This window comes from Sus scrofa, chromosome 2 (assembly GCF_054392235.1).
Source record: "Sus scrofa isolate SSC_HxYL_T2T_F1_AM1 chromosome 2, Sscrofa_HxYL_maternal_Yorkshire_Landrace_v2.0, whole genome shotgun sequence".
NCBI classification, from domain to species: Eukaryota; Metazoa; Chordata; class Mammalia; order Artiodactyla; family Suidae; genus Sus; species Sus scrofa.
Window position 1 is genome coordinate 106185144 of NC_139384.1, and position 14057 is coordinate 106199200.

The 14057-nt window shown below is 37.6% G+C and overlaps 1 protein-coding gene and 1 long non-coding RNA gene across 10 annotated transcripts in view; one reads left to right on the plus strand and one right to left on the minus strand.

Moving 5' to 3' along the window:
* Positions 1–7634, minus strand: part of TMEM161B (transmembrane protein 161B) — a 124095-nt gene extending 116461 nt beyond the window's left edge. For 7 of the 9 annotated variants that reach the window (XR_014838234.1, XM_021084526.2, XM_021084523.2 and 4 more), the window contains exon 1: positions 7518–7634. Coding sequence is in view for 1 of the 9 variants with exons in the window: in XM_003123774.6 (XP_003123822.3) it covers positions 7518–7520 (3 nt within the window). In the remaining 8 variants the exon portion in view is untranslated. Of the gene's footprint in view, positions 1–6777; positions 6852–7517 lie in introns of all 9 variants that reach the window. The other 2 variants (XM_013994974.3, XM_085014013.1) reach the window with 1 other exon arrangement.
* Positions 7519–14057, plus strand: part of LOC146405632 (uncharacterized) — a 29322-nt gene continuing 22783 nt past the window's right edge. The window contains exons 1-2 of the long non-coding RNA XR_014838235.1: positions 7519–7716; positions 11374–11509. This is a non-coding gene — a long non-coding RNA (uncharacterized LOC146405632). The remainder of the gene's footprint in view (positions 7717–11373; positions 11510–14057) is intronic.

Consider the following 14057-nt stretch of genomic DNA (forward strand, 5'->3'; position numbering starts at 1 on the left):
ATCAATCGAGCTAACATGACAGTAATAATCAATTTCTCTAATATTGTAAGAGTTGCAATATGATATAGTAACTATGTTGGGAAGGATTTCCTAGAAATATAATCACTATAATATTACTTTTATAGGAAAATATTTTTGAAATTCACTGCATTCATAGGTAAAAACTTATCAAAGATAAACAATAAGACTGGCATAACAGTACAATGACCAAAGAGCTGGAGTTAGAAGTCAAATTCCACCACCATTAGCAGTATGATTTTGGATGAGTTACTCTAATCTTGCTGTGCTTCCATTTCTGAATCTGTAAAATAGAGGTTAAAAAAAAAAAAGTAGATCAGAGTTCCCCAATGGCTCAGTGAACTAAGGATCCAGTATTGTTACTGCTGTGGCAAGGGTTTGATCCCTGGCCCTGGAACTTCCGCAAGTTGTGTGCACAGCCGAAAGAGAAGGAAAAATTAGGTAAGATATGGAGAGCTTAGTTCATATGTATTTAATTATGTTAATATAGAACAAATATTAACTCTAAATAAATGTAGTTATTATTGCTATTGAGGAAAAGTAAAATAAAATTTAATTTCTTATCCATCTGACATACTTCTACTTACCCTAAAAGACCTAGTCCGAGCAATCCTTTGTGAAATTCTTCTTAAACTCCATACAAACTGAATATTCTCTCCTCTGTCCCCTCAATGTATATGCAACTAAATATACATCAACAATATTCACAAATCTACATATGCAGAATCACAGAACCTTGAAAAAAACTAGAGGTCATATAGTTCTAGTTCAAGCAGACTATATATATATATATACATATATATATATATATAGTATTATATATATATATAGTATTATATATATAGTATTTCCACCAAAGTCATTTTAAAAGATATCCATGTTAGAGCAGTTGCGTTATGTAACATCTTACAATTTTTAAAATATAAATAAAACATTATAATCAGGCATTAAGATCCTGACCTTTAATACTGAAGTATCAAAAGATGAAATTATTTTAGGTATTTCTAAATCGTTTGTTTATGTTCAAAACACAGAAGATATTTACTGTACTTTAACAACCCAGAATTAAATCTGTTTAATATAAGTAAAAGATGCAGTGTATGGAGTTCCTGTTGTGTCTCAGTGGTTAATGAACCTGACTGGTATCCATGAGAATGTGGGTTCATCTCTGGCCTCGCTCAGTGGCTTGAGGATCCAGCATTGCCCTGAACTGTGGTGAACTGTGGCACAGGCTAGAAGCTACAACTTTGACTGATCCCTCACCTGGGAACTTCCATATGTCGCAAGTGGGGCCAAAAAAAGACCAAGAGAAAAAAAAAAAAAAAAAAAAAAAAGATGGAGTGTAAAATCAGGATATTTTCAGTTAATAAGTTGCAGTCTCTCAAGAACTATTAATAATTTAAAAGACTTAAATATGCAGCATTAGGAGTTCCCATCATGGCTCAGAGGTTAACGAACCTGACTAGCATCCATGAGGACGAAGGTACGATCCATGGCCTTCCTCACAGTGGGTTAAGGATCTGGTGTTGCCGTGACCTGTGGTATAGGTCACAGATGCAGCTTGGATCCTGCATTGCTGTGGCTGTGGCACAGGCTGGCAGCTACAGCTCCAATTTGATCCTTAGCCTGGGAACCTCCATGTACCACATGTGCAGCCCTTAAAAAAAAAAAAAGAAAAAAAAGAAAAAAGAAAATGCAGCATTAAAAAATGCAATCTGTTATGTAAAATATAATATCACCTACTAATATAGTGTTTTAAAGAAAACATATTTCTGGGAGTTCTCTGGTAGCCTAATGGTTAAAGGCTCTGGTGTTGTCATTTCTGTGGCACAGGTTTGATCCCTGTTCTGGGAACATCCACATGCCCTGTGAGTGCAGCCAAAAACACAAACCAACCACATTTCTATTATTTTTCTGTTCTGTATGGAAAGATGATAATACATAACTTTATTGAAAGATTTACCCTATAGTTAAAGACACTATGAGCTTTGTTATCAACACTACAACACTTTTTTTAGGGTGCAGTTCATTAATACATACTCAAAGATATACGGTGTATAGGCTGAATATATATATGAATCCAAATCTGTTTCAATGTCACCTCCTCATTATAGCTTTCCCTGAATGCCCTATCTAAAATAATCACTCCAATCATTTCCTTAACTGTTTTTTCTTTCCTTGTTGAATGTACCATGACTAACAAATATTATGTCTCACTCGATTAGCATTAGACTATCCCAATAAAACATAAGGTTCATAAAGGCAAGAATGTCTCTGTTTTATAAAGTCATATCACTGTTGTCAAGAACAGAAGGTAACATACAGTTACTGCTTAATAAACAATGAATGAATGATTGAACAAATAGTTTTGAAATAAGAGCATGAGTAAGCACACTTATTCACTTAGTGTGTGGTGAAACTAAATCATAATCATTTCAGTTAAAACCAAAAGAATGTTCTGATTTTTTAAAATCAACTATATTTGCTTTAATCTTTTATCTCAGAGCAAATTAATTATCTATAAAATGGACAAAGCCGAAAGTATAAACTAGTCTTAAGAATCAATGCTGAATCGATCAAATGCTAACCAAGAGAACAGTCTCTACTAAGATTTGAACTAGGTGCTTTTGCAAAGAAGTAGTAAAGAAGTTAAAGTCTGAGAACTAAGAAAACCAAATCTCTGCCACTATGTGATTAACTGATAAAACCTGACCAGAATCCAGCCTTCAAACTGCATGTTATAGGCAATAAAACATTTAACAGTTTTAAAAGGACAGCAATTATAGAATATCCACTCTCAGGTCACAAACTTGATTAAACTAGAAATCAGTAACAAAAAGTAATTGGAAAATCCCAAAATATGTGGAGATTAAATGACATATTTCTAAATATACATGGGTCAAAGAGGAAATCTCAAGAGAAATTAAAAATATTTTGAACTAAATGAAAATGAAACAACTTATCAAATGCTATGGGATGCAGCACAAGAAGTGTTAAGAGGAAAATTTATAGCACTGAATGCATATATTAGAAGAGGAGGTCTAAAATCAAACACCTAAGGCATCACCTTACAAAACAAGAAAAAAAGCAAATCAAACCAAGGTAAGCGAAAGAAAAGAAATAATACGAATTACTATAGAAATCAATGAAACTGAAAAGATGAAAACAACAGGGAAAATCAATGAAACCAAAAGTTGGTGCTTGGAAAAAAGCAAAATAGTCAATAAGCCTCTAGACATACCAACTAAGGAAAAAAAGTATACAAATTACTAATGTCAGAAATGACAGTGGGAATATCACTACAGATCCATGAACATTACAAAGGTAATAAAAAAGCACTGTGAACAACTTTATGTCCACAAGTTTTACAAGCTAGATGAAATGAACCAATTCTTTGGAAGATATAATCTGCCAAAAATGACTCAAGAAATACACAATCTGGGAGTTCCTGGTGCAGCAGAAACGAATCTCACTAGGAACCATGAGGCTAAGAAGGTTCAATCCCTGGCCTCACTCAGTGGGTTAAGGATCCAGTGTTGCCGTGAGCTGTGGTGTAGTGTAGGTGTAGGTCGCAGACACAGCTTGGATCTGGCGTTGCTGTGGCTGTGGCATCGGCCAGCAGCTGTAGCTCTGATTCAATCCCTAGCCTGGGAACCTCCATATGCCACAAGTGCAGCCCAAAAAAGAAAAAAAAAAAAAAAAAAGAAAGAAAAAGAAAAAGAAAAAGAAAAAGAAAAAGAAATACACAATCTGAATAGGCCTACATCTATTAAAGAAATTGAGTCAATAATTAATAACCTTCCAAAATAAATGGCACCACGCCCAGTAAGGTGCACTGGTAAATTCTACCAAACATTTAAGAAAGAAATTATAGCAATTCTCTATATTCTCTTTCAGAGGATAGAAGCAGAGGGAATACTTCTTAACTCATTCTATGAAGCCAGCATTACCCTAATACTAAAATCAGGAGAGGCATGGTGTAATACTAAAACCAGAAGAGGCATTATAAGAACACAAAAAACAAACAAAAAAAAAACTACGGACCATTATCTCTCATAAACATGTATGCAAAAATTTTAAACAAAACACTAACAAATCAAATCAACAATGTATAAGAAGAATTATACACAATAGAGTGAAATTTATTCCAGGTATTAGAGACTAGTTCAACATTCAAAAATTGATTAAAGTAATTCACCATATCAACACACCACACATCTGATTACCACTCAGCCCACAAAAACCTCTAATATCTCCATTAAAATTTCTAATGTCTCCATTAGAGTTCCTTCAAAGTATGCTTAAAGATCACCAGCTTCAGACTTAGCTGAAACTGAGAATGTAATTTTTAATGAGTTTTATACTTATCTTGGAAGAAATTCCACCCCTAATAATGGAGCCTGGAAAAACATTTTTATCAAGCCTCACAGAAGAATCTGATGAGAATTACTGCTCAACCCACTTTTAAAAACTAAGTTGAAGCCACCCTCACCCCCATCAGAATTAATTTCTTCCCTCTGTACTACTGTTTGAATACATTACATGTATTGTTCTTATGACATTTACTACATTATCTGTTCCCAACAGCCCTCTTTACTGCTCAAAAAGAGAACTTTCTCATTAACTCTGATTAAGGCAGAGATTCACAACCTTTTTTTTTTTTCCACAACCAACACACCAGAGCACAATCCCAGCCTTAAAAGCTACTACAGTATGCTACATAGGTAAAACAAGCCATTAGATTCCTCCAATTCCAGGAGCTTGTTCTAATCTACTCTCCTCCCACAAATCAGCCTAAATGATGGAAAGATCTGTTTGATTAAAGTTGGATTATAATTTTCAAAAAGAAAAGTATATAATAAACAGTTATACTTCTTTGGTAAGTTTTCTATGGACTATCCATTCTCACAACACAAAAACAAACACTGAGAGTGAATACTCAGTATTTTTAGCTAGATCATGAGTTTACATCGATTAAAACAAAAATAAAATCAAAGTGTAAAACAAAAACGCCTTTGCTTTCCATTTTGAGATAGTATTTAAGGCAGTAATAAAATACCTGACCAAACACTGACAAAGATTCCAAGTATTACCTGGTATATTTAAAAATGAATGATTTTTTTAAAATAAATCAGACTTGAGAAATGTGGGGGCAGTGGGGGACAGTGGAATCAAACTCAATTTTACTTAATCAGAAACCTTCTGAAAATTCTACAAAAGTCCTCAATGAAGTCATAGAATCATAAATATAAGAGTTAAAAGGTGTTTTAATTCTCACCAAGTTCCACTTCTCTTATATAGAAGGAAACTGGAATCCTTATCTAAGTTGAGTGATTTTGCCAAATTCATATAACTAATAATGGGGAGAATCTGGGCTTTCTGAGTTCAAGTACTGCATTCTTTTCATTATCTCATTGGGTTCAAGCAGTGTGCAAGATCTCAACTAAGCTGAATCCTAAATAAATTCAACCCCTGTTCACCTCATTTAATAGCTAAACCCTTTCTGATTCCGGTCAATGACCACACTTGCATATACAGACATTCTCAATTTCATAATTGGGAAAGTTGAAGCCAGGCATTTAGTAACTCAGAAATATAAGCAGTAACAAAATGGAAAGAGTCAACCTATGCAGCTCCTGGTGATAACTCTACAGGTGACATTCTCTTAAGTAACATTTTGATAAATATCATGAGATTACTTTAGCTTAAAACAAAACTACCTTTTTTGAGCTGGCAGAGGGACGGGGGTTCTACTTCTATTACTACAGAATACAGACGACAAGTTCATGTTCAGCTTCTTTGTTAACAATCAACATTTCTTTAGATTTTAATTACGGCCTATCTTCAACTTTTCAAATCAAGATATTAAAAACTGAGCTTAAATTTAAGAACTGGAGATCTGAGTTAAAGTTCAAACTGTGCCAAAGTATTGTAAATCACTGCCTATTTCTAGACCTCAGATTCTTCCCTCTGAACACAACTGGAGTGAAAAGAGGGAGGCAGGTAGTTAAGCTAGTTATTATTTTTAGTTCCTCCAAGTTCTACTATTCCTTACCTTTGTCTAATTTTATTGATACAAAAGGTGAAAAAACTCTTTAAAATTACAAATTGTACTGTTCACTGAGATTTAAAGAAACATATACACACACTAGTGCCCAAAAGAGCTGGTAGAGTGCACCAGGAACCATATTACTTCCAAGTTCTTTGGTTTCAGTCAGTTAAGTTTCTACAAGTCATTCAAATGTCAATCATCGCAGTAGCTGAACAATGTCAACATTTGGTCCTGAAAAAATATGGAAGACTGAAGCTAAACTACAAGACAGAATATTCTCCAGATGAGGATGTGAAATCTTTTATACAGCTATTAACTGTCAATTTGGAACATTCCTGGATCCCCATGATATTGCAAAACAGCAAAGGTTAAGAAACCTCACCACCACCAGCCACTCTGTGTTTTGGAAATGGTGTATGCAAAGAACCAAGGGTCCCCAGAGGACTTAGGAAAGCAAAACTCAGGAATTACCCACCCCCCGTACACCTACAACAAGGTCAGACATAGCTACTGCAAATTCCCACTCTTTCTTTCAAAAATGATTAGTTGAACTGCTTGTCCCCACAGAACAACTGAAACAAATGTTACTCAAATTCTAAAATCTCTTCCCCCAGGTTCCTGAACTTTGGCCGTCGCTCAGTCTGAATCATGATACAATTCCTCAATAGTTTTTCCTCAGAACAGGTTAGCCCGAAAGTAAAACTTACCCTTATTTACAGTCCAGTCACACCACCCCTTCATCTCACTTCCCCACATTTCTTCCTATCCTTGTTTCCTACTCCTGAAAATAATAAATAAATAAATAACACTTCTGCCTAAACTTTGTGACTCTTGCAGATCTTATTCATGGTCAAGGCATCCTCTCGACGCCATAGTTCCCTCCTCCATGCCCTTACAACATTCCTTTCCAATAAAGACCCTCTATTAAGTCCAGATTTTTTGACACCTTATCCAGTTGCAAATGGGCTCAGTTATATGCCATTTTTGTTTTCGTTTTTTCGGGTTTTTTTTCTTTTTTTAAGTGACAGGTGTTGATCCTCTACAATGGGATCTGTTGTGTCCACCTGGAAAGGCTTAAGTCACTTTAAGATCTCAAGTTCTTGGCCACCGCCCTGCAGGTGAAGAGAGAAAAGAGCTGATCAACAGGGCAAGGTCAACTCTGGGACCACCTGGCTCCACCGGCCGTCCGCAGTGAATGGGCCGTGAACATTCTACCTATCCCGTACTCCTGGACAGAGCTCGCGGTTGGGCTGGACAGACACTGCTTCCTGAGAGGTCCCGGAGCTCCGGAGCTCCAGAGCAGAGAGCATGTCCTGCCCTACTGCTCACCCCATAGCGCCCGCCCGCTTCATCCCCAGCTCAACACCGGACCGGCTACCTTCACAGCCTGAACTTCCAGCCCTTTCCTCCCCACTGTGGTAAATCCAGCCCTCAGAGAAGGACTCACCATGGCTCCAAGGACAGGTCGCGGACCAGAGGCGCTGGAGTCGCCGGGACCGGCCCAGACCTCCCCTCCCCACTCCGCAGCCGGGATCCACTCGACACCGCGAGGGAGAAGGTCTTCCGGCTCTGCCGGAAGCTCCTCTTGCGCGGGACAGGAAGTCCCTCCCATCTCCTGAACGCCGGCGACCCCACGCCACGCAGAGGTGAGGATACGCAGGACGTCCTCTATTGCCATTTCCGTGGGTGCCAGGATAGAGGCTGGGGGTGGTACTGACCTTGAGAGTGAGTGGGGGAGGCGCAGGCGCAGCACAGGTAGGTGGGCGGGTGGGCGGTGCGCCACTGTAGCGTCTGCGAGGATCCTCGAGGTAGGTTGGGTGGGTTGGGCAAGAGCGCTCCCTCATCCTGGAAAAGCAGTTCAGGTTGGTGCATGGTTGGGAGCCGACCCAGATCCAGAGGATATAGAGCGGGAGGAAACCACAGGCGCGCTATTACTGAGACAATGCAGTGATTTCTTCAGCCCAGCTACGCTCTTTCTCTTTTCACCTTCTCATTTTTCTGGCTATCCTTGAAGACTTTCTGGATCCCCACAGACCTGTTCCTCTGTCGTCTCTGCTCCCTGCTTTAAAGGGTCCTCCGGCTCTACCCTTCCTCAGGGCAGTGGAATTTGATCATGAGAAGTTTCTTCACTATTCACAGATATCAGCTGAAACCAGAAAGACATCTACCTAGAGCTAAGAAATCGGGAAGAAAATTCTGCCTGTTTAATACATGCCATTGAGGACGGTTTCCTTTTAGCTTAAATATATATATTATGTATATAATGTATATAATTAGATGGAAAAATATCAAAACCCTGTATAGCTCCCAAATTTGTGTTGTTTTTTCCAAAAGGCAGTTCCGTTTTATGTACCTGTCACCTCTCTTTTTATTTGGCTATACATAGGACTAGAGGCAGGCTTGAAATAGCTATACAAAATACCTATAACCCAGAAATTCATCTCGCAACCTGAGGATCCTTGCTTAAGTCGTGACTATATCTGCAGTTTAATCGGTGGAATTTCTTTTTACTATTGGGTCTGGTTCTGCCTTAAAGCTGGAATTGGGATGGGAAACTAGAAAGCTTCAAAAGAGTTTAAGAAAGTTGAGTTGACAGGGGTGGTTAGAGATGTTAAGTTTCATGCTCCTTACCAGAGTACCTGGATAGGTGATATCCAAGCTATAAGATGGTCTTAAAACCCTAGGAATCAGAGTTCTGAGCCATCCCAAAGAAGCATGCACTGGCCAATTACTTTATTTTAGAAAGAGGAATAGAGACTGGGAGTGTGAGTTATTTTTACTTAAATTGTGTTTATTGGGGGATCTGTTTTGTGAAACAAATCCTATTGAAGATGAATCCAGAACTTCCCCGAAGGTACTACTTTGTGCTGGATGGCACAAGTTTGTAAACATGCCCCAGGGCATCTGCAAATTCTAAGTATGGTAGAGAGAGATTGGAGCTGGCTGCTAGTGTATCATTGGAAAGCAGTTGCTATCCTTGAGGAAGAAAAGGTGGAGAAGGAAAATGGCTATCAGTCTGTCAGTGACCACACATCCTGTGAAGTCTTACTCTTTTCATTTCTTACACTGTGGTTCTTATCTCTGTCCTAAATTTGGCAGACTCATTGAGGTTCACAAAATAGCTCCTTCTATGTGACACTAGTATTCAAATTATTAGAATCCATTCCTGCCACAGTAAAACCAGGGAAGGAAATCAGTTATCTGCTAATCATTTTTAATAGATCATGGGGTTCTATGTTCCTTATTTAGTGTATGGCAAGTTGATAAATAACTCTTGGTTAGTATCCTTTAATGTTCCTATTTATATTACAATGAAAAATCCATTATATAAGTAATGTTTTTTAAAGATTAAAATGCATACACTATATGTTTTAAGGCAGCATCTCCTAGTTTTTTTAAATCAGAATAAGTATAACGTATAAGGTTACATGCCTGGAAGTAGAGGAATTTACCTATTTCCATTACTTAAGAAAAGCAACAAATAATTACCCTCTCCTTTAACACCTATACCTACCTGGAACATTTTCAACTGTTAAGACTTGTCAGTTTTCCAAAGTCTAGCGCCATATTTTTTGCATAATATTTCCCAGATAGCTTCTCTAAGAAATTTCCTCTTACCTTTAATAAACATAATTCTACTTTCTTATAAAATGCCTTTGTAATCCCTCCTTCTACAGTGTATAATGTTTACTTAATTAGACCTAAATACCTGGAGAGCAGGACCTTTTTTGTGTTGCCCACCATCTTCCCCTTGAAAAATACAATTTAAATGAATGTTGTGGACAAAATCACTTGAGTTAAACTACCCTAAAAATGATTTACGGACAGAAAAGTCAGTTGAAGGAATACTTATAATGGTAAAAAATTAGGAAAAATCTTTAGCAATTAGAGACTGGGCAAATTCTATCATGTATACTTAGTGGAATATTATCTACCTATTTTTAATTTTGTGTGTGTGTGTGTGTTTTTAGGGCCGCACCCTCGGCATATGGAGGTTCCCAGGTTAGGCATCTAATTGGAGCTGTTGCTGCCGGCCTACACCAGAGCCACAGCAACACCAGATCCGAGCCGCATCTGCGACCTACACCACAGCTAATGGCAACGCCGCATCGTTAACCCACTGAGCAAGGCCAGGGATGGAACCCACAACCTCATGGTTCCTTGTCAGATTTGTTTCCTCTGCACCATGACCGACCAGGAACTCCCCTATATACCTATTTTTAGAAAGCCCTTAGATTAGTCTTTCTAATGGAAAATGTGAATGGTATGATTGCTTTGATAAAAAAAAGTCCTCAGTGTAGAACAAAGAGAAAAAAAGGAAGTAACCAAAATATATATCAATCATCATTACTAGAATTACCACTCTAAAACAACCTTTGTTTAAGAGGGGAATTTTTTAAAATTTATTTTTTTGCTTAAGAATAGATGAAAGCCACTTTTTTCTTTCCCCCTAAAAAGCTTTGTAACATCTACCTGTATGACTCTTGCCTTCCTGATTTGGGAAAAACATACAAACATTTTCTTCAGAAGTATACTGCAACCTTTGATAGGTCAGTAGCAGTCCTCTGAACCTTTTCTTTATTATTATAGTTATATCTAAGACTGCATGTCTAACTAATTGGTGGAAAAACTCCTGCATATTTTACACAAATGATCCAGTGTACCTTTTGAAGGATTACTAACATAAGTTAGATTTTGATAAAATTCGATACCTTTTATATCAGTAAAGTCTTTAAACAGCCACCATCAGAGCAATAAACGAAACCATAAGAAAGGGCCTATTTGAAATCTAAATTAGCTTTAATCATTTATTAAATATTTATTGAGTATCTACTGTGTCCCAGTCACTGCTTTAGACTTGAAGAAACTGTGGTAAATGTGGTGCCTACTACATCTTAGTGGTAATAGACCATAAATTAAAAAAAAGAAAAATGTAAGATACAGTAGTGCTAGGCAGGGAATTAAGATATTTTCGATTAGGTGTCTAAGGAAACCTTCTAAAAGAGTGCTACTTAAACTTTTTTTTTTTTTTCTTTTTTTGGTCTTTTTAGGGCTGCACTCGCAGCATATGGAGGTTTCTAGGCTAGGGGTCAAATCAGCTCTAACTGCTGGCCTACACCACAGCCACAGCAAAGCCAGATCTGATCCAAGCTGTGTCTGCGATCTGTACCACAGCTCACAGCAGTGCCAGATCCTTAACCCACTGAGCAAGGCCAGGGATCAAACCTGCGTCCTCATGGATGCTAGTCAGGTTTGTTTCCTCTGAGCCATGACTGGGAACTCCTTAAACTGCCTTTTGACAGGAGAATTCACCCTTGCAAAAACTGGGGAAACCACTGCTTGCAAAGAGGACAAAAACGCAAAACCCTGAGGCATATTGAAATATTTCAGGAACCAGTTGAAGGCCTGCTTGTTTGGAGCATACTGACTACAAGAAGAGTAAGTTTGAGAAAGGGCTAGATTTATGGTTGCCTTGAAACCCAGGATTTAGATTTTTTTTCTAAGTATGGTCGAAAAACATTTTAGCCTGAAGAGTTGTAGGCAAGAATATATTTTTTAAATCTACTTTGATAATATTTTTGTAATTGGATGTTTCGTTGACTTACATGTAACAGAGTTGCTAATACATACGGACTTCAGTCTCTCATGTTGTTTGCTATTTGTCCTATCTCAACTATGTTGTTTCTCCTTTTTCACCTTCTTTAGATTATATTTAATCCATTTCTTCCAAGACTTAAGGTTAATAGTTATATTACTTCAGTAATTTATTTATTTTTTCATTTTAGTTGATTTACAATGTTCTGTCAATTTCTATTGTACAGCAAAGTGACCCAGTTATACATATATATACATTCTTTTTCTCACAGTATCCTCCATCATGTTCCATCACAAGTGATTAGCTATAGTCCCCTGTGCCATACAGCAGGATCTCCTTGCTTATCCACTCCAAGTGTGATGTTTGCATCCACCAACCCCAAATTCCCAGTCCATCCCATTCCTTCCCTCCGCAACCACAAGTCTGTTCTCCAAGTCCATGAGTTTGTTTCTTTTGTGTAGATAGGTTCATTTGTGCTATGTATTAAATACCAGTTATAAATGATATCATATGGTATTTGTCTTTCTGACTTATTTCACTTAGTATGAGTCTCTAATTTCAACCATATGGCTGCAAATGGCATTATTTTGTTCTTTTTTGTGGCTGAGTAGTATTCCATTTTGTATATATACCACATCTTAATCCATTTATTTGTCCATAGGCATTTAAGTTGTTTCTATGTCTTGGCTATTGCGAAAAGTACTGCAATGAACACACGAGTGCATGTGTCTTTTTCAATGAAAGTTTTGTTCGGATGCGTGCCCAGGAGTGGGATTGCTGGATCATATGGTAGTTGTATATTGCGTTTTCTAAGGGAGCTTCATAACTGTTTTCCAAAGGGGTTATACCAGTTTACATTCCCACCAACAATGTAGGAGAGTTCCCTTTTCTCCACACCCTCTTCAGCATTCTTTGTTTGTAGATTTATTAACGATGGCCATTCTGACCTGTGTAGGTTGTATCTCATAGTAGTTTTGATTTGCATTTCTGTAATAATTAATGATGTTAAGCATTTCTTCATGTGCCTGGTGGCCATCTGTCTGCTTTCTATGGAGAAATGTCTGTTCAGGTCTTCTGCCCATTTTTCAATTGGGTTGTTGGTTTTTTGCTGTTGTTTTATAAGTTGTTTGTATATTTTGGAGATTAAGCCCTTGTCAGTTGCATCCTTTGAAACTATTTTCTCCCATTCTGTAGGTTGTCTTTTTTTTTTTTTTTTTTTTATGGTTTCCTTTCCTGTGCAAAAGCTTGTCAGTTTGATTAGGTCCCATTGATTTATTTTTGTTTTTATTTCTGTTGCCTTGGCAGACTGAACTAAGAAAACATCTGTATGGTTGATGTCAGAGAGTGTTTTGTCTGTGTTCTCTTCCAGGAGTTTTATGGTGTCTTGTCTTATGTTTGAGCCTTAAAGCCATTTTGAGTTTATTTTTGTGCACGGTGTGAGGGTGTGTTCTAGTTTCACTGGTTTACATGCAGCTATCCAGTTTTCCCAGCACCACTTGCTGAAGAGACCTTTTTTTCTCATTTTCTTTTTCTTCCTTCCTTCCTCCTTTTCTTTCTTGTCTGTTTGGCTTTTCTAGGGCTGCTCCTGAGGCTTACAGAGGTTCCCAGGTTAGGGGTCGAATCGGAGCTACAGCTGCCAGCCTATGCCAGAGCCACAGCAACGCAGGATCTAAGCCACGTCTGTGACCTACACCACAGCTCACGGCAACACTGGATCCTTAACCCACTGAGCAAGGCCAGGGATCAAACCTGCAACCTCATGGTTCCTAGTCGGATTCATTAACCACTGAGCCACGATGAGAACTCCCTTTTTCTCATTTTATATTCTTCTCTTCTTTGTCGAAGATTAATTGACCATAGGTGTCTGGATTAATTTCTGGGCTCTCTATTTCATTCCCATGGGTCTGTATATCTGTTTCTGTACCAATACCATACTGTATTGATTACCATAGCTTTGTAATATTATCTGAGGTCTGGGAGAGTTATGCCTCCTGCTTATTTTTTCTTTCCCTCCCTCAGGATTGCTTTAGCAGTTCTGGGTCTTTTATGGTTCCAAATAAATTTTTGGATTTTTTGTTCTAGTTCTGTGGAAAACATTATGGGTAATTTGATAAGGATTGCATTGAATCTCTAGATTGCTTTGGGTAGTTTGGCCATTTTAATGATACTAATTCTTCCAATCCAGGAGCATGGAATACTTTCCATTTCTTTGAATCATCTTTAATTTCCTTGATTGTTTTATAGGTTTCAGCATAAAAGTCTTTCACCTCCTTAGTCAGGTTTATTCCTAGGCATTTAATTTTGGGGGGTATGATTTTTAAAGGTATTGTATTTTTAAATTCCTTTCTAATATTTCATTGCTAGTGTACAGAAATGCAACCAATTTCTGAA